The sequence below is a fragment of the Gossypium arboreum genome, chromosome 9, assembly GCF_025698485.1.
Source record: "Gossypium arboreum isolate Shixiya-1 chromosome 9, ASM2569848v2, whole genome shotgun sequence".
In the NCBI taxonomy this organism is placed as follows: Eukaryota; Viridiplantae; Streptophyta; class Magnoliopsida; order Malvales; family Malvaceae; genus Gossypium; species Gossypium arboreum.
In genome coordinates, this window is record NC_069078.1 from 45,022,835 (window position 1) to 45,044,784 (window position 21,950).

The 21,950-nt window shown below is 32.6% G+C and overlaps 1 protein-coding gene across 1 annotated transcript; it reads left to right on the forward strand.

Annotated features, from left to right (window-relative positions):
• The first annotated feature begins 10,903 nt into the window (after positions 1–10,903).
• On the forward strand, positions 10,904–20,507 carry LOC108457317 (uncharacterized). The gene is made up of 14 exons (XM_017756308.2): positions 10,904–11,349; positions 12,314–12,404; positions 12,554–12,638; positions 13,037–13,121; positions 14,593–14,662; positions 15,521–15,590; positions 16,986–17,031; positions 17,151–17,400; positions 17,476–17,681; positions 17,765–17,839; positions 18,707–18,776; positions 19,006–19,086; positions 19,221–19,300; positions 19,426–20,507. Exons 1-14 carry the CDS (start codon positions 11,228–11,230, stop codon positions 19,502–19,504), a joined length of 1,410 nt encoding a protein of 469 aa, XP_017611797.1. The 5' UTR covers positions 10,904–11,227; the 3' UTR covers positions 19,505–20,507.
• Positions 20,508–21,950: the final 1,443 nt, after the last annotated feature.

Below are 21,950 nucleotides of genomic sequence, written 5' to 3' on the forward strand. Positions count from 1 at the left end.
TTATCTTCTGTGAGACATCCTCTCCGATACCTAAGACAATGTATCTCCCCAATTGAACTTGATAGACAACATATTAGTCTTTCAATTGATTTTTTAATTTCAATTAGATTAAGGATACATTTAAATTATCTACTAATATAAGTTTGTCTTTCCATATTATGATTAAACCAAGTAATATTGCTTAGTATTAGTTAAACATTAGATAATCTGTAACACCTCAAACCTGGCCTAGACGTTAGGGATGAATTTGGCGATGTCACATGATAGGGTGTTTGAAAACTAAGTTTCAATGATAAGTCCATTTCCATTTAATTACTTTCTTTATCTCTTATTATTTCCAAAATCCTTACTCGTTTAATCAATTGTTGTAAACATATACGTTGCGGAAGCTTTTAAAACCGTTTTGAATAAATCGTGTGTTTAGAGAAAACTTTGCCTTTTTGAAAGCCGAGTTTTCCTACGTCTAGCAGTTATAAATCCATAAGAATAAATAAAACCAAATTTAAGCAAAAGTCCCAAAAAGTCCTCAAATTACATCCAAATAAACCACAGTAGTTAAAACCATAAATCACTGATTTATAAATCGTAAAAGTCTAAAATCTTTTGGTCACAGTCGAGTCCTCTACCACACCGATCCGGCTAGGTCTAGAGATTACCTGTGCACATTAAACAGAGAGGGGTAAGTATACCTAAACTCAGTGTGTAATCTCATAGAAAACAAATAGCAGTAAACAAAGTACATAGTCAAAAACAATTTGGGCTTAAGCCCCTTTTAGTATCAGTAACAGTTGGGCCTTAGCCCAACTCAGTATCAGTATCAGTATGTACAAGGGCCTTAGCCCATCACAGTATTAATAACAGATATACAATATTTAGTAACCAAGTCTTACCAAACCAGCCTCTACACACCATCTCCGTCTAACCCTACACTCCATGTGGGGATTAAATCAACCCACCCATCCCTACACTCTAGGTAGTATTGAATGCGGTACAAAATAGTAGTTTGCAGCTGAGCTGTCAGTATATTAGGCTTAAGAGCCTTTTAGTACACTTCCTCCAAATAAAATCAACCCACCCTATGCAATACAACATACAATACATGACATGCTATCTCATGATATCAGTACATATAATCAGTAAATGCATACATGCATACTATCATCATACTCAATATATATATCCACCCATAATTCAGTTTATTCACACAATCAGGGTCTAAGTAATGTTTATCGACCCTACAGTAGGTTCACATGTCCATGTGGACTGCCTGTGTGGGTCCACACACTCGTATGGACAACACGGCCCAAATTTGCCTTGGCCTTATGGATCATACGGCTTGGCCCAAAATCCTACATGTCTATGTTGTTTACCCATGTGGATGCACACACTCGTGTGGCCCAGACGACCCAAATCAGTCCAGCCCGTGTGTCGCACACGACCTGCCTGGCCATTACACAGCCATGTCATGCGTGCACAGCTTGGCCTCGTCAAACACACGCTCGTGTTAGGGCACACGGCCTACCACACGAGCGATCACATGCCCGTGTGACATTGACAATAAGGTTTTTGGCTTTCGTCAAAACCTCATTTTCTGTACAATTGAGTACACACCTGGTTCCAATTGATGCCAAAACGATCCCCGAGCACTCCAGAACCTATAATTAACCAGTCAAACTTCACAATTAGTCTTAACTCATGATTAATCATAACTCTATCAACCGTCTAATTCTATGTTTTTCACTTACCCCTAACACTTCGAAAGCTTTTAGCTATGAAACAGCACAAAAGAGCCCTGTTTCTACTAATTTTCTGCTGCCCAAATAGGAAATTATTACCTTTCAATAGATTATTCAAAAATCAAGATTACAAGGTACCGGAATAACTTACCCAAATGCATCAAACATCGAACAATACAATACCAAGATTGAGCAGATAGTCAAAATCGAGGAACAAAAGAATTGACAGTGAAACATAGCGAATCGAGTTTGTTGACAGGAAAAGCGAGAAGAGAAGAGGAGATAGTGTGTGACCAAATTTAAAAAAAAAACTAAAAGAAATGAAAAGAAATATTTTGATAACCCCCATATCCATATGCCCACTCTTTTAGATTCTGTCCACCCAACTCCCCACTACTTAGAACTCTAACACAACCAAAACTCTCAGCCTGACCGAGCAAAAATATTCTCCCTTGCCCATATAAGGATTCTGTAACAGCCCAAATTTGGGGCTAGTCAGAATAGTGGTCTCGAGACCACAAATCTGGAGTTGAATAAATTATTTTATAATTATTTATATGTTATAGCATGTTTTTAATAGTGCATGAAAAATTTGGTGAAGTAATTTTAACGTTTGCGAGTCCAATTGCGAGAAAGGACAAAATCGCATAAAATGCAAAAGTCCTAAATTGATAGCTAAAGGTGTCAAATAGCTAGAGAATAAATATTGTGGGTCTTTAAAGGGAAATTAAACCCTATTGTGGTAGTTTGGCCAGCCATGGAGATAAAATGTTGAAAAGTCAACATTAAGTAATTTTGATGACATAAGGTGTAATATAATAATACCTAAGCCTAGCTATCATCTTTTTCTTTCATTCTTTCTTCATTTCCACCGATTTTTCAGCCATTTTTAAGGGTTTTGAGCTTCAAAAATTTTATCAACTTATTCCTCTCACAAGTAAGTGATTTCCATACACTTTGTTGATGATTTTTGCATTTTTAGAACCCTTATAGCATAAGCTTTCAAATGAGGGGACTATTTTGCAAAATGGTTGGAAGTCTAGGGTTTTTCCATGAGAGCATTTAGGGTGTTTTCTGAAATTTTATGGAAGAATATGAAGCTTAGTTGGGTGATAAACAACTTTTGTGAAAGGATTTTTCATGAAAACACCTAAAAGAACCATTTTGCATAAGTTGTAAAATAGATGTTAAATACGTAAAATAGTGGGAATTTGGAGTTGTTATATGAGTAAAAAGGGTTCGGCTAAGCTTAATATGCGAAGAAATTCAGCAAAAATTAATTTTCGAACCTAGGGGTAAAATGGTCATTTTGTCAAAGTCTAGGGTCATTTCACCGAAGAAGTGAAATTTTGATTGCCTAATTTTATTTGGTGTCTAAATAAGTGCATTTTTCTATTATAGATCAAGAAATACCGAATCCAAATCTAGACTAGGGGAAAGCCAAGCAAATCGACTAAATCGACTAGTCGCCACATTTCGTAATTCGAAGTAAGTTGCACATAAATAGTACAACTACATTAATAATACATGTATTTAATTTGTATTGAAATTATTATAGCATAAATTTCTCGATTGTGGAAATGAGAAAATATAATGAGAATAGAGATAGTAGAATTCTCGATTGAACCTTAAGAAATAAATCAGATATTCATGCCATGACATTTGGGTCACTTCTGTGAGTTAGCGTAAGACATGTCTGGGACATGCATCAACCACATTATGAGAGCCAGTATAAGACCATGTCTGGGACATGGCATCGTCATTGAGATGAGTGCTAGAGTAAGACATGTCTGGGACATGCTTCGACCTCGAGACGTAAGCCAGTGTAAGATATGTCTGGGACATGCATCAGCTACGAGATGTGTCAGTGTAAGACCATGTCTAGGACATGGCATCGGCACCTGACCCCATGTTTGAGGTTAAATAAATATCCGATAATGTTCCAAATGGTTCAACAGTGAAAGTATGATTTCAAGTTAACAAGGAAAATATAACCGTGTTGTGAGTGGTACAAGTACCTATATGATATGTATGAAATGTGAGCTCAATATATGCTATATGAGGTGTATTGAATATTGATGAGTAAGTTTTACTTATGCCACTTGTGTATTATGATACTTGTTGATGAATGATAAAGTTATGTTGAATATTTATTTATGTGCAATTACTAAGCTTTATGCTTATTCCCTATCCTTTTCCATTTTCTTATAGTGTCGCCTATCTAGCTCAAGGACCAAAGGAAGTCAGAGATATCGATCACACTATCAATCGAAACATTTGGTATAGTTTGATTTATATTTTTGAATATGACATGTATAGGGCTTAGACTTTACTATTTTTGTGTCATTGAGATCTGGCCATATGTGTTGGCTTGGGTTGGAAATCCTTCATTTTATATTAAGCCTTGAATGATGGCAAATATTCATTTTGATATATGTAAATGAAGTTACTCTCATGAATGAGTAATTGCTTAATTGATATGTAGTCTATTGTGGCTGATTGGTTTAAATAAGTTATTCTTGTATTGGTGTGGTTGCTATTATGTAGGTTGTGTAAGTAAGGGTGGCAAATAGGCTTGGTAAATAGCCTTATATTGTCCACAAGGGTAGATACACTGGTGTGTGTCTAAGTCGTGTGTGACGCACGGTCTGCCCTATGGGCGTGTGGTCGGATCGTGTGTCCCCTGCATGTAAAAATTTCAAGTTAGAATGCATGATAGTAAACACACGGGCAGATACACGGCCGTGTGTCTCAGCTATGTGATGGACACGGCCTAGCACACGGGCATGTGCGTTGGTCGTGTGACATTTTAGGGATACTGACGTTAGAAACAGAATGTCCATGTTTTTGCATACAGGCTAGGACACGAGCATGTCATGGCCGTGTGAAGGACACGGGCGTGTGCCAGGCCGTGTGAAAACCCCTGTAGGTGTGCATTTAGAATTAATTCCACACGAGTGAAGGACACGGGCGTATGGCCTATTTCAAAGTCAAATTTTCTATAGATGGTTTAAGGACCCGGGCTGATCCCGAATAGTTTTCAATGGTCGATTAGAGGCTCGTAGGCCCATAATAAGAAGTTTGAAATAGAAATTGAAAAGTTCTAAAATGGAACCAAGTCTTGGTGACTTTGGGGAACGTTTGTATGCATGAGATCGAGTTAGGTAATGCCTCGTATTCCGCTCCAGCGTGGGTTACGGGCATGGGGTGTTACAAATTCGAACATTAGACCTCCAACATTCTAATACTCCACTAAACCACCAGACTAGTAGACTCATTCTAATAACTACTTACTAACTTTTACCTAAAAGCCTACTAACTAGAGATAGAGCTTAATCATAAAAATACCAAAACTTGCCAAAGACTTGGCTTGAACTTGAGACCTCTCACACACCCCTAGAACACTTAACCACTGAAGTAGATATACAGTTGTGTCACATTTTGAAATTTTGGGGCGTTACATAATCAATGAGCAAATATTTTCTTTTATTTTACTTATGTGTAAAAATCGTTGAGGACAATATACCAAGACTTAATGATATTGATGGATATTTTATTAAATCAAATTTTCGAAAAATTACAAGTATATATAGACGAAATCACTAAACTAAGGGCACTAGATCCTTCATCTCTAAGTTCTCCCGTGAGAACTTAGGCTGTAAAACCAAACAACAAACTTTTTTTATACTCTTAATGCACTCTCAAATACAAGTTCCTCTGTAATACCCCTTACTTGAGATCGTCGTCGGAGTCGAGCACGAGGCGTTACTAGACTTATCTTACTTGTTCAGGGCATAAAAAAAAATTACTTGTAAAAAAAATTAATTCCCTCACATTCATCCAATAAATTCCTAAAAAATGCCCTCGAGGCCCTAAAACATGCAATTGGAATGGTTCGGGACCAAACCGGGAACATTAAAAATTTTCCGATTACTTACACAAATCAAAACAATTTATTTCACTATTCATAATAAAACTATCCATCTGCGTAACAGTCACTAAATTAATTATAACTGGAGTTAAGAAACTCAAAATTTAAATCTATAAATTTTTCCTGAAACTAGACTCATATATATTCTTACCATAATTTTTCTAGAATTTTTGGTTTGGCCAATTAGTACAGTTTATTCATTAAATGTTCCCCTGTTTTGCAGTTTAGTGGATCTGGTCTCTCTTCACTAAAAATTAGTTATCTCATTATACAGAAATCGGATAATGTTTCCATTTGTTTTTAGTGAAAATAGACTCACTAAGGAATATAAAAATATAAACTTTGACTTATAATTATTTTTTTAAAATTTCTAGTGATTTTCCAAAGTTAGAACAGGGGATCACAAAGTCACTCTAAACCAGTCTTACAGAAATTTAAATATCTCAGAATATAGACTTCCTTTGCTTGCTCTGTTTCTTTCTTATAAAAATAAACTCAATAAGCTTTAATTCTATATCTCATTCACCATTAATTCCATTTCTAAAATTTTTAGTGATTTTTCAAAACCACATCACTGTTACTTTTCCTAACTGTTCCATGGCCAACTCTTACTCTTTCACAGTTTCTTTGCATCAAACCTCATTTAGGCATACATAATACCAAAACATGTTCTTAATTAGCTATATCATAAGCTAATAATTACCAAGTATTCACATGCCATTCTTTAATCATATAATAAGGACATACACACAAAATAGCCAAGTCCCTATACATGCCATAACTTAAAGTATTTCTAGTCACAAAATATCGAGATAACTAGTTGATAGTGTGAGGCGATCTCCGACATCCTTATGATTTTCCTAGTTGGCTTTGCGATACTATAAAAAAGAGAGAAAAGAAAAGGAGTAAGCATAAAGCTTAGTAAGTTTGCATTTAAATAAATAACAACATTCTAAATAAATTATCAAGATAACCTGAACCTTTCCAACATAGACTTAACTTACCTTCCCTTTGGTACACTTTTTGAATTTTCCGTTCAACCATTTGGAATACTAAGGATACATAGGTGCCTTTCCTTTTTAAACTTACCATTGCCATGTCTTGACATGGTCTTACGTGGTATCCTTGCCTTATGAACTCACTATTGTCATGCCTTGGCATGGCTTTACATGGGATCTTTGCCTTATAGTAGTTTATCAATGCCATGTCTTGACATGGTCTTATATGATTTCCTTGCCTTGTAAAACTTACCAATGCCATGTCTTGGCATGGTCTTACTTGGTATCCTTAAAGTCTAATGTCATGACATTTGTATCCTATACATTCCTAAGGTTCAACCTGAACTTTTAAGTATCATTTCTCTGTCAATTTTTACTTGAATCAGCAAGGAATAAATTTACAAAATAAATATATAGATGCTGAAAAATAACATCATTAATTATAAATAATAAAACATTACATTTATTTACCGCAAACTTACCTCGATACAAAATACGATCAAATATTTTGATTTAGTCCTCAACCTTTTTCTTCCCTCAGTCTAACCCCGAATTTCGTTCTTCTTGATAATGAAGCTTGAAAGCTTGACAAAACCCTAGCTATGAAAAACCCTTGAAATTTCGGCCTAATGAAGAAGATGGGCACATTTTGCCATCTTTTTCCCTTTTTTAATCTTTTATGTACCAAATGACTAAAATACCATTCATTAAAACTTTAGTTATTTTTATCTATGTATGTCCATTTTTGCCCATGAAAACTTAATAGTCTAATTACCATTTAAGAACCTCTACTTCAATTATACTCTTCAATTTAATCCTTTAGCATCTAAAACTCATATTTATCAACTTTTGCAATTAAGCCCTAGTAGGCAAATTAAGCATGCTATCTATAAAATTTTCCATCGATACTCTAACACATGCATCTAATCACTTGGTAAATTATAAAAATTAATTAGAATAGACTTTTCTATCTCGGATTCGTGGTTTCACAACCACTATTCCGTTTAGGCCCTATTTTTGGATGTTACATCCTCAATGAACATATAAGTGATAACAACTCTCCTTCGTTCTAATTTACATAAGCCTCTAATATATAAGAGTTTAAGGCTTGCTAAGATAAAGATAAATTACAAGCATGATCTTGCAAAAATAGCCTCATAGAAAAGCTTTACAAAATATTCTCATAAATTCCAGGATAATTCAAAGATTTCCAAGATAAGTCTTTAATGTAGTCTTGATCCAATCTCCTTATTTCAAGGTTTTCGATTGTTGATCCAATTCGATACAATTTTCAAAAATTTGTTGCTCCACAAGATGGATATTCAAATACGGGCCAACGCAAGTCCACATATTCATTTAAGTCATTTCACCATTGATTAGGTTAAAAAAGATTTCCAACTCAATAAGGCAAATTATGTTGCCGTTGAAGTGCTAGCCGAAGTGGCCACTTCTGTTGGCACTTAGATAGGCACTTAAAATAACTTGGCCCAACAATAAAACATCTATTAAGGTTGAACAAGACTTCCTTATTTAGAGCACGAAGCTATCTTCACAAAATAACCTTTAATCCAACTTGATTTGTCCAAATTTCATCAAATCAATTATCCTTAATATAAGATACAAAAGATCATAAATTTAGACCACATCTTCTTGGATTGCAAAACTCAATATATAAGGTAAGTAAATCACATAAGGATCCTTGAAAAGTAACACTTCTTGATTCAATCTCTTTTCCAATGATAAATACGAGATTAGCTACACAAAATCCTCAAAAAGATGCAAGCAAATTAAACAAAATATTTTGATCGAATATGCCAACAAATAAGGTAAGTTATGTGCTTGATGTAGTGATAGCCGAAATGGCCACTTCCATAAGCACATAGATAGCCACTTCAAAAACTTGTCTCAACAACTGGTATTTTTCTAGTATTTAGATTTTTTCTTAGAATATTTTTCATTGTTTAGTAAATTTTTTTGAAATTAATTTCGAAACTTGTTTATAGTGAAACAAGCATTACATAAATTAGATTTGTTTCAAAATATTATAAAAACATTTTTCCTTGATAATCCAAATTTATTTAATAATAAATAGTATATCTTATAGACTTAATAATAACCAATATCTAATTAAAACTTAATTTGAAGTTATATATATTATATATAGGAGTAGATATTGACATGTTGGAACTAATAGAGAAATAAAATAAAGTAGGATTTAAACAAATTCTCATTTTTAGATTTTAAAATATTCATAATTTATTTTTTAAAAGAATATTCAAAGTTATACGGTAAAATATTTATCGCTAAATATATTGAAATTGTAATATATAGTATTAAAATATTAGTATAAAATTTTCAATAAAATAATAAGAATATTACTTAAAATGTAAAATTATTATCAATGTTAAAACTTATTATTAAATAAGTTTAATAAAATAAAAATAATATCTATTATTAAATAAGTTTAATAAAATAACAAATAATATTAATAATTTATTGCATAATTAAATATAAATATATATGTTTAATAATATTAAAAATTATATTAATTGATATTAATATTTTAAAATTAAAATTAAAATTTTATATTAATATAATATTTAATTTTGTTCAAGTTAATATTTATATAAGAATTAAGTTATTCATAAAAAACTATTGATCAATAAATCATTTTCACGAAACAAATATAAAAATTGCGAAGCTATTTTTCCATGCAACAAATGTGCCTTAGGAATTGATTCTGCATTGCTTTTCAAAAGACTTACGCTCCAAAAGTCTTACGGAAGAAAAAAGTGTAGAATGTTTCTTTAATTTGAAATTTTTAATTGAAAAGACTTACGAAAAGGAGAAGCTAAAATTTTAGCTTTTCCTCTCCCAAAAGCACTTTTAATGCTTAATTACTTTTCACCCTCCAATACCATAATACTTTTTTTTCTTGGTACTTAATTACAAATGTGTTAAAATCATTAATTAAAAATAAAAATAATTTTAAAATACTAATTACAAATATTTAATAGTTATATTTAAATATTTAAAATATAGTTTATATATTCTAATTAAATTTTATAAATAATTAATATTTATTGCTTAAAATATTTAAAATTTATATTTTATATATTAAAATATTAACAAGAAATTATAATAATTTTTTATATTCTTACTAAAATATAATATTATTAACTAATTTAAATATTATTTAAATACATATTTGTTATTTTATAATAACATGTCTAAAATGGACATTTTATTTCTCAAAACACTTTTTAACAAAGAATGCTAAACACTCAAATTTTAAACCAAACTTTTCAAAAGACTTCTTAAAAGTACTTTTTTCACAGACTTTTCAAAAGCACTTTTTAAAAACATTGCCAAACTAACCTTTAATCTAATAGTAAAATTATTGAAAACCTTGTATGAGATAAGAACATTCAAATGAATCCTAATATGATTAGGTATAACAATAATTATTAAAGTTGGTCTTCCTCATTATTTAACAACTAACTTTGTTAATAATAAGGCACGTATATAGAATCTACAGACGGACTATGCTAAAGTTGCGTCATAAAAGGGCAAAATAGACAAGTCACTAATGAATAATTTACAAAGGATTATAAAATAAATAATATTACATTATTGTTAAGAGTTAATTACACCAAACATCCCTAAACTATGATCTTCATTTTAAATTAACCTTTAAATTTTAAAATATTTTAATTACATCTTTGAATTATCATTATTATATCAATAATATTTTTATTACTAAAATCATTAATTTAATTATTAAATATCTCAATATTCATTTTTATTAAAATTTTCATTTTTAAATTATTTTACATAAAATTTTAATAATAGAAAGACTTGCTTGATATAACATCGATAATTTAAATATATAATTAGAATATTTTAAAATTTAGAAACAAATTCAAAATAATCATCATAGTTTAAGGACATTAACTGTATTATTAATTATCGAGATGATGAAAGAAGTTTGTTGAAGTTGTAAATAATTAAAAAAAAGGCGCATTATAGAGGGGCAAAATAGGCAAATCATAAGAAAGAATCTACAAAGGATTATAGTATTGTAGAGGGGCAAAATAGTAATACAAGATGAAAAAAAAGCAATACTAGTGGTTGGCACTAAAATATTGAATATTTTTTAAAAAATGGAGCAAAATCCAGCTGGAGAGCTTAGTGAAGTAATAAAAGATTAAAAAAATAGAAAATGAAAAAGTAAGGCATTGGCGTGAAAGCGAAGGTTTTTTTTTTTTTTCTTTTCAAAAATAAATGAGAGAGAGAGAGGGAGATAGAGGGAGAGATAATTTAGAGAGTAAATGCGTTTTGTTTTGTACTCATTAATCATCGGGGTGAATTGAATAAAGAAATGAATGTACATAAGAATGGGATTATTGGCGCTCACTAAAATCTCCAAAAGAATTTATTTCCTTTTTACGTTTTCCACTACAGAAATCCCCCCCAAAAGTAAAAACTAGGGCTCTTCTTCTAAAAAAAGTAATTGCTTTTTGTAGAAGAAGAAGAAGAAGAATAAGAAAAAGAAGAAGAAGATGATTATGAGTTGGAGAAGAGTTTTGAAGTCAGCTCAGGCTTTGGCAGCCCATAGCTTGCTTTTTTGTTTCACGCTTCTGCTTCTTCTTAAGCTAGATCATCTTGTTTCTTACTCTTGGTGGTCAGTTCTCTCTATTTCCTTTCAATTTGATTTTGCTTGCTGTTGTTTATAAACAAAGGTCCTCCTTGTAAGTTACAAACACTGTTTTATTACTGTTGTTTTTAAAATTTTGGTTATGCGGGGATTAATACAAGTTTAAATGATTAATTACCAACGCTTGCTGTTGCTGAAGAAAGCCTTAATCTTTTTTTGTCTGTTTTTAATTTTATATTTTCAGGAGGGAAAAATGTTTTTGCTTGTTTAGTTTGTTTTTTGTAGCAGTTTCGTAGAAAATAGGGAAGGATTGTCGTCAAACATGATTCTCTTTTTGGTGTCTTCAAATTGGCGGGTTTGTGATATAGTTTTGATAAAGTAATGATTTTGCAATAAGATAAAACGTGAAGCAATCAATATTATTATGTTATTCGAGATAAATTGTATGCCAAATCTTTAATGTAATCCAAAGATGTTAAAAGGAATCAAGGGTTCATGTTGAAATCAAAGCAATAAAAAACTTTGAAGACAAATATCAGAAAAGTTGCTTAAAACCGTTTTAGGGTACTCATGTTAAGGTAATTGTACATGATGGCTATGTCCTCAAATGAAACCTGAAATGTGGAGGGTTGCCATGATCTGCTATAAATCTGGGTTTTCAGCAGAATGCTTAAAGTTATCTCTATTTTTCTTTCTTTTCTTTCCTCTTTTGATCTTTTGGATCTATTCACAGTGACCAATGTTCTTAAAGAGCAAAGAGCTAAATATTTTATGAATAAAATTGATGCATTTTCTTCTAGTGTGGTTGTTCTGAGGAGAGGGGAACACAGGTTTCTTGAATATGCGGATCTGTATGCTGTAGTTTTCAATTTAAATGCAAATAAATATGACATGCCTCTGAGCCTGTGATTATGAAATTTTGTCGATTAGCATCGAATCCTTTCATTGATTTTGCGGTTTAGTAGCTTTATTTAGAGACATTCAATTGCAGGACAATATTTTTCCCGCTTTGGATGTTTCATGGAGTTGTTGCACGTGGACGGTTTTCCTTACCTGCCCCTTCAGTTCCCCATAATCGCCAAGTATGTCTGTCTGTTACTATGACATTTTACTTGAATTACGCATTGACTATCGAAAACATAAATTCTATCTGGTTTCTTCTGGTTGTGAATGTTTCAAATTCATAATCAGTTTTATGACCATAATTATTTTCCTTTTTTTGCTTGGACAGTGGGCACCATGCCATGCCATTGTAGCAGTACCACTACTAATTGCTTTTGAGCTGCTTCTCTGTATATATCTTGAGAGTGTAAATGGTATAGAACCAACTTTCTTTTCATTGTTTTTGTGTCATTTCGTTTAAATTTTTTCATCTCTGAGGTTATTTTTATTATCATTATTTCTAATTTTAAATTCTTAGTCATAGTTGAAGTAAAACAGAACCTCTGTTGTTCCAGTTCTTCAATTTTCTTGAAGCACTTGTGTCTAACACCCGTGTCTGACATATATCTAGATATGAATATGGGGGTATGGCCCTCTAAGGACCCTCCTAATACATGATAAAAGTTAGAAAAAAGTTGAATACACATGTCCAGGACACATATCTGCACTCACACCTGAGTTTGAGTGACATAGCAGTAAACCATTTTAGTGCTTACATTATTTCTTTTATGGGCATGTTCATGAACATTTTTTAATTATTTTTTTGTCACAGTTTATGGATTTCCTGCTGTAAGCTTGAAGGTCGTCTTCCTTCCACTATTGGTGTTTGAAATAATTATTCTAATTGACAATTTCAGGTATCTTAAAGTTAAAAACTTACATTAAACTTTCATTCATTGCCTGTTAAAATCATTTACTTTACATAATCATACATATTTTTGATAATTACTTAATCGGACAATATTGCTTTTTAAATCTTCCTTATGCGTTTTGTTGTTTCTGTGGAACGATATAGGTTCTGATAAATTGATTCAGGGGTTAGATGGTGTTCTCTGTCTGTGGATATGTAGCAGATCGTGTTCACCATTTTGAAATTTTGGATTTTTGTCTGCCCTTATCAAGAGTGGATTTGGGCATTTAGGATTCAGCCCATATGTGGCTTCACCCACTCATCAAGAAACAATGCTTAATGGCATTTGCCATGTTATTAGACTTGTTTATTTTAAAACTTGAGTGCATGTAAGGAAATAAAGACATCCAAGTTTTCATTGTATTATCATACTATTTTATTTTATTCAGTGATGACCAACAGATATAGAAGGTTGAGAAAGGATAGCATTCTCATCTTATAAGACATAGACAAATATCCATATTCACCTGTACCTTGTTGGATACTATAATCATGGAATAAGTGGGCCATTAGAATGCTTTGTCATTCCCTTCCTCTTAATTGCATTAGCTCAGATGATCAGTAGTGTTGGCAAAAGGCCTTAGGCAGGATGGTGATTTCTAATGCAAACTTTTCACGGTAAAGAAAACAAACTGTTGAGCTAGCTCAACTGTCTGTAGCTTCTAAAATTAAAAGAACTTGGCCAAGAGGGTGACTTATAAAGTAAACTTCAGAAATTCGCATTATAGATTGCAGTATATAAATTTGTGATAGATAGAAAAAAAAAATATTTGTTCATAAGTAGCATCTGGTGAACTTTATCTTGTTAGTTAGGTAGAGATTATGATAGCCAAGCCTGAAACTAGAGTAATTGGCAAATGGTTAATAATTTCCCTGAGTCATATAAGGAAGAAGGTTAACCAATCTATTCACTGTTTATTCTAGGCATCTCAGCTTTCGCCATTTTGTGTCGGGTTTTACTTTTATTTAAGGACCTAAAAGTTTAATATGTTCTGAAGATTGGGGTTGAAGCCTGCTTAACTGAATTGTTTGTGCACTCCCTGGTAGAATGAATGCATTATATTTCAAAGAAAATGTAAAGCTAGGCAACCATAAGTTTCTGTGGTGTCATGACTTCAGAATAAATGGATTTAGCTATTTATTATTATTATTATTATTATTATTTCCTTTTTGGTAACAAGTGCTATGTAGCATGTGAGTCTTAGGTATGTGCCTCAGAAATATGTCAGATTGGCTTTTCTTCTCTTTGTGAAGCTTCTTACTTTACCACTGCTTGCTAGAAATGTGCATTAGGATAAATAAGCTTCTGCTAAATTATTGAAATTTTGAGCTGGTTTTTTTACATCCTTTCCTAGTAATTCTATACTCTGCAGGTTTTAAGCACTTATCATAATTATTGTTTTCATTTTCTTCTTCAGAATGTGTAGAGCTCTGATGCCAGGGGATGATGAAAGCATTAGTGATGAAGCAATATGGGAGACTCTACCTGTAAGTTCTACTGAACTTGGCAATTTGATGGTCCTGTCTTTCATGGTTTTCTTTTAGACATTAACCTAAGAGAATATAAAATTCAAAAATTGATGATTTTCTTCAAATATTTGATTTTGCGTATTTGTTCTTCTAGACCTTAAGCACTTTCAAGTTTCAATCTATCCATGATATTTAGATTTAAGCTTTTACATGGAGGAAAATGGATAACATTGTTATTTATTAATTAATTTATCTTGCAAACTACTAAAAAAAAAAAAAAATAGAAGGCTCCTCATGAGTATATGAACTAGTAAAAGATTGGAGCTTGCAATACTTTAGTGCCTTTGCTGTTATTGTTTTTCTCATATTGACAAAGAAAGAATTAAGACATATTTTTCCTTTGATGTGTGGAGATTCTATGTTATTTTGAAATAGAAAGAGTTAAAGCGTCTTGAGCATTTTGAGAAATGCTAAAAAGGGCCCTTGTTCTTTTCTAAATATCCTACGTAAGCCCTTATCATATATTGTATTCGATTAAGCTCTTAAAGTACTTTGTCCAATCAATCCCTTAAATTACTCTCTGTTTCTAGTTAAGCTCATAAAGTACCATATTTTTGAATTAATCCCTTATTCTTCCAACAGTTTTTAGTGCTTTTCATGCAAAAAAAAAAAAGGGTAATTTAACAAAAATAATATTAATAGCTCAATTCGGTGCAATAGAAGGTAAGTGTTTATTTGAGAAGGTATAGGAATGTTTTCGGTGTTCTAGCCTTTGAGAAACTTGGTTCTTGTAATAAAATATTTACTTTTATTGGGAAGTAAGCCTGTCAGTTTTTATAGAATTCACTGTTAATTAGCTCTTATTTCAATTTTCAGCACTTTTGGGTTGCAATTTCAATGGTCTTCTTTGTTGCTGCTACAGTCTTCACCCTTCTGAAGTTATGTGGTAATTTCTTTACTCAACTAACTATAATATAATTTGAGCAGTTGCAAAGTAGGCATATTCTTCTTCTCTACATAGGCTTTATATTGTAGTTCTTGATCCAATAATCTTTATCATTCCACGAAGACATATCACTCTTATATAGACAAAGTGGTACATGGTAGTTGGTACCAATTTCTGGTACTTTGAAGGTCTATGGATTGGTGAATTTGTATGTGGCTCATGACTATAAATCGGAGTGAACTGTGGTTTTAGCTTCCTATAAATAAATAAATAAAGAACATTTTAGTCCTTTTGAGTTCTCAGAAGCTTGAATTTTTACTCCTTTTGTAGATTAATAGAGGATTCTTGCTTGAGACCAAATGAAAATCACAACCCTGTAAGACATTTTGATTTTTAGTACTGGAGATCATTAGTGTGATTTAGATATGCGTCTTGGCGTAGGATCTAGTCACAGGTCTAGACGAGAAAGAATTCTTGCTTCGACTTATGGTTACTCAAAAGGCAGATTCCTCCTTGACTGAACTCCTCTCAAAATAACATTTCTTTTTTATAGAATAATTGCTTATCTCTTTATTTCATATTGGCAGCCTTTTATAGACTATTAATAACAAAGGAAAGAGTCTTAATAGAATTCCTAACTTAGTTTATGAAGGAAATAAAAACCTAAATAATAGAGAAATTAAGTAAAACTGAAACTCTTAATAAAACCTGATATAATAAATAAATAAAACTAAAATTCCTATTGCAGTAAAATCGTCCATATCAGATTTTCAGTTCCAGAAGCTGTTAATTTTGGTACCTTCATCAAGAGCTGGTTTGCTGTATTGTCACCTTAGGAGTCATTCAGTCCATCATTGTTATTATCAAAGTTTTTGATGTCTCTTTTGCTGAGTTACTGTTACTTGGCACTTAAAATGACTAGCTGTCTATTTGTTCATAAGCAGATTAAGGAATAATGATTTTGGTATCATAAAGGTCTTTAATTGGCAGTATTTACTGTAGTAATGAATATAGCAACCATTTATAGGAATGTCCTTATCACATCATCATCCCTGAATATCATAGTAAGGTAGAGTAGGCATGGGTTATTGGCTTTGTATCATATCAATAAAACGGTATAGTCAAACTTCCATATAGAATGTTCTTCCCAGCATACCGATCCTAGAATTGCAACTCAGAATGTGCATCACTTCTTGAGCACCAAAATTTGATAAATATAATTGCATTGGTGCTTCAGTTTTTACTTTTAAATCTTTTCCTGTTAATGACCATCTTAAGATTGTATGCTAACTTGCAGTTTGATTTCACTGCACTTTTGAAGCAATAAATTGATACATCTAACTTCAGTTTTTGGTTAACATTTGTGATTATTGTTTTCCTCTACAAAAAATGCAGGTGATGTAGGTGCTCTTGGCTGGTGGGACTTGTTCATAAATTTTGGGTACAGCTTTTAATGTTGTTGATTTGTTTTTTGTGTTTCCTGGAATTACCACTATGATAGTCCGTTTGAGTTGAGTGACTAGAAAAATCTGATAGATGCTAATTCTTTTTTTCATGCAGTATTGCCGAGTGCTTTGCTTTTCTTGTGTGTACAAAGTGGTCCAATCCTGTAATTCATAGAAATTCCCCAGCAATAGAAGCTGGTCCATCTACTGCAACTATTAGATACCTTGACTGGAACAGTGGCTTAGTAGTTGCTCCTGAGGAAGACCAGCAGCAGGGTACAATGTGTGGCCTGCAAGATATTGGTGGTCACCTCATGAAAATTCCAATAATTGGTTTCCAAGTCCTCCTCTGCATGCATTTAGAGGTATGCATATTACTGGTGGTCTTGGCTCTCATTGAGGTGTGTTGTCAGCAAATATATGATTGTTTCAAATTTCAGGGAACACCTCCTGGTGCTAGAGATATACCACTTCCAGTTTTGTTCTCTCCTCTTTTCCTATTGCAAGGGGTTGGTGTGTTGTTTGCTGCCTCAATATTAATAGAGAGAATTGTACTTTTACTACGGAGTGGGGCTGGCACAGGGTTGTACTTCAGATTCTCGTCCCGAGCTCATGATTGCTTGGGATTCTTGCACCATGGTTCTAGGTATTGACCATTTAGTTTGTAGATAGGGCTGGATTGTGCAGTTTATGAATGACAACTGATACTCTGTCTATCTCGAAAATCAGGTTATTAGGTTGGTGGTCAATTGATGAAGGAAGTAGAGAGGAACAGGCACGCCTTTATCATGATGGGGCCTCCGGGTACGTATGATTTTAGCTTCTTCTACTTTGTATAGATGCAATCTATCCATCTACTACTTGTATATGATTCTTCTTGTTGCTTGCTTTTTGTTCACTTCACATGAGTGGTGTGTGTCTGGCTGTGTCAAAAAAATGTGATTATGTTGCCTAATATTTAAGAAGGTGAAATTGATTAGACTATGGTAGTAATTAAGGAAAAAAATGAGTACCTTTTTATGAAGTTTGATTGTATTGCTATGAACTGTTTTTTATGTCAAAGAATATAAGTATCATTAAACATAAATATGACGCACAGAAGACCTAAGATTTTTGGTGTTCAAACAAGGAAAGAAGATTCAAGTCAATAGGTGAAGTCCACTCAAAGCCTTTGGTCCTTTTGACATAGTTGAACTGTATGAATAAAAACTGAAATGCACTCAACTGCCTTCAAATAATGGATTTTGGTATTCTGTTTTTGTTTTGATCTTCCTTTTTCGGGTGGTTCTGGTTCGAGTTTGTTTTGCACCTTGATTGAGGGAGGAATCCAAGATGACACTGGTAACTTTTCATTTGAGTTTTATTTGCTTTACTTCATGTTATTTTTTTAAACTTCGGGCTGTGGAGGTTGCAAAAGAGGCTTATGGTTTAATGAAACTAAAGTTCAAGAAAAGATTGTAAAGAGAGCCGTTTGGATGATGTAATTTCATGATGTGACAAGATTTCTATTGCTGATGTTCATTGATGTTATTTGTTTTTTTTCCATTTTTAACTGATTGTGTATTCTGATTACTTCCTTGAGCTTACTCTTGGCAGTCAGGCCATCAGATTATTCTTAACACTCTCTCGCTACCTTATTTCCTAACTTTTTTATTTGACTGCTCCATGCAGGTATAACACCTTCTCTGGCTATCCACCTGAGATAGTTAAGAAAATGCCTAAAAAGGATCTAGCTGAGGAGGTGATGATGGTTCTCCTAACGTTCCTTTCTGTTTTTGACTTGGTTACTGTATCTCTTTTCTTTTATTTTCTAGTTTGTACCACATTTCTTACATTTTTTTTCTCCTCTTTAATGTGGTGCTATGGTTTTATGTTTGGCACTGTCTCAGTGCGATATACTGGCAATTCCAAGATTTTTTAATTACTGTTTCTGCATGTAAATATAATTTATACGGTTCCTTTTATCTCAGGTTTGGAGGCTTCAGGCAGCTCTTGGTGAGCAATCAGAAATCACCAAATATAGTCAGCAGGAGTTTGAGAGGCTTCAAAATGTAATTTTCAACTTTACCACTGCAGCTTTATTGGGTCAAATAATTAATTGTTAAACCCTGCATTACGAGCCTAATGAAGGTGGATTGAGATATATTCTTGTTGCTGACATGCGTGTTTTTTATGTAATGTCCAGGAAAAAGTGTTATGTAGGGTGTGCTTTGAGAGAGAGATAAGTGTGGTTTTGCTCCCCTGTAGGCATCGTATTCTTTGCAGGTATAAGGTCCTTTTGATGTGATTGCATTTAAAGATGTATCCAAATGAAACTCAATCCTTTTCTCTCTTAATCAGATATTATTTTATTATTCTATATTAAGCTCATCAGTTCCTTTGCATTGCAGTACCTGCTGCGAGAAGTGTAGAAAATGCCCTATCTGTCGGGTCTCCATTGAAGAACGCTTACCTGTATACGATGTTTAAATGGAAGTGCAGAGCAAATATCAAATAACCTAACAGGTCAGATGTTTTTATAAAGTTCTCATACTAGAGTGTTGCCAGTTTGAATTGACGTGAGCTAGTATAAAGATATAGAATATACATGCTATAAGTACAAAAAGATTTTTCTCCGTTATTTTATATCTAATTACAGGAAATGTAAATATAGTTTCATGATAGGAATGAGATTCTGACATGGGTTGTAAGGTTTTGCTAGCTTGTTTATTGGATCAGTAGTGCAGAATGACAAGTTACGGTCCTTTTTTTTTTAAAAAAATTGTAAAACTGTAGAATTAATACTACTTGCCAGTTTATTCTGTGTATTCATTTATTCCTTTTTTGCTTTTTTCTCAACTTTTTTCTAACTTGTTACTTTTTGAGTTGGGATGAATAAAATAGTAATTGTGCCCAAGACCAGACCTGAAGTTGGTTAATAGATAAACTTATGGAGAGAAGTAAAAAGAATTATTGGGTGATGTGAAAAATATGTGATGCTTCTTGGTGTAGCAGTGGATTTGGCATTTATTGGTTGATAGTGTAATAGAGAGATGAGCAGAGTTGAATATCCGTCGTCTCCTACTGAAGCCAATGCCTTATCGGAATCTGGGTTATGTTTGAAAATGGACTTTGGTCGACTGTTTTTTAGATTCGGCCGCATCATCTATTTAAATCGGACATTAACAATTTTTCTATTTAAAAAGTAACATTTACATGAAGGCGTTTTATATTAAATCTTCATTTGGTTTATAAGGAGTTCAGCATAATTTTATTTTTGACCCATGTCTTGAATGTGCCATAATGATCACATTTTCTTTTTCTTCAATGTAATAGAAAGATAATAATGAGTGTAATATGAACTCCCAAGAAACAACTACGGAAAGATAGAGCTTTGCATAAATCCTAATGGGAGGTTTTCCAAAATGTTACAATCAATGTTTTTTTTTTTTTAAATTGGATTGGTGGTTAAATCAATCAAATTATTGGTTCATCGGTTGATCTTGTTTAGTTTAATGATTTAATCAGTTTGATTAAAAAAATTAGAAGAATTTGATTCAACTGTCAGTTCAATAAGTTTTCTAGTCGTCAATCTATTCATATTGATTTTTCATTTAATTGGTTTTAGATTATTTTTATAGATTGATCTTTTGGTCAATTTTTAGTTCAATCGAATTGACTTATGGATCCGGTGTAGTTCATACTCTGAAAACGGAAATAAGCAGAATGGCATGAAAAGAAAAATGCTCTACAAATATCGGTGGCAGGGAAGGGAACACGGACCTCATGGGCCAAACTAATATGCCCAACTGCCTGCATTGAGACAAGGACATCATTTGCCTAACCTTCTGCATATTTCCAATCTATACGAGATGAAGCCAAAACCTACATATTATTACCCAAAGGCAAATATGCAGATATAATAAAACCTTAAAACTCATCAGACATCACTTCAAACATTGCCCTCAATATTTAATAACCTCGAATCCCATGCCCAACTAATCACCTCTTCCTTGCTACTTTACAGCTGCAAATAACCCACACTTCCTTTCTTTTTCTTTTAAACTCAATATATTAATAAATAATCTTTCATAATTAAATCAAATAGTAGACGATCAAAATCACAAAAGAACCCCAAATTCAAAGTTGCAAAGAGGGATGAATTCAAAGGAAGCAAGCCCTTGTCGTTGTTTCTTCCACATTTCTTGCAGCCTCGAGTACGCTTTGTGTATTTCAAAAAAAAAAAAAAGGTTGTACACTTCGTAAACCATAAAACTACCACAAATGAGCCCAACAACCCAAAAAAATTAAAAATAAAATCATACATGGTAATGGGATTTTGTCCCCATAAAGCAAGAACCTAAAAAGGTGGTAACACATGGTTTATATCTACATCATTCGTATATGTTCTATGTGACCCAGCATACCTATTGTTTTCCTCTAACTACATGTTCAATGCCTCCACCAATCTGGGAAGAATGTGCCACAAACCGAATGGCTTCGACTTATATATATATATATATATATATAGAAGTATCCGGTTCATATTTAACACATGTACAAATTTAATTTTCAAGCATCCATCAAATACATGAAATTTTAAAAAAAATAAATCTAACGATTACCATGCTGACATATGTGGCATTCACATCTATGTTGAAGTAATATAGCTCTTAGAAAATAAGCATTGCTTGTGATTTTCTTGTAGCTTTCTTTCTGGCATGCGTGTTGACATAAAGGTGACTAAATCCTCTCACCACTACCTTCTTTTATACAATCATGTCTCCTGCAATTTCACAAAATTTTCTTCACTTGATGATTTTAAATGACAAATTGTTAGTATCCACCATGTTTTTTCAACTATATTAGCAGAAGCTAGAAAAAAGGTAGAAAAATTTTCGTGGATTTTGCTATATCTTTCGCTTCTAATAGGTAG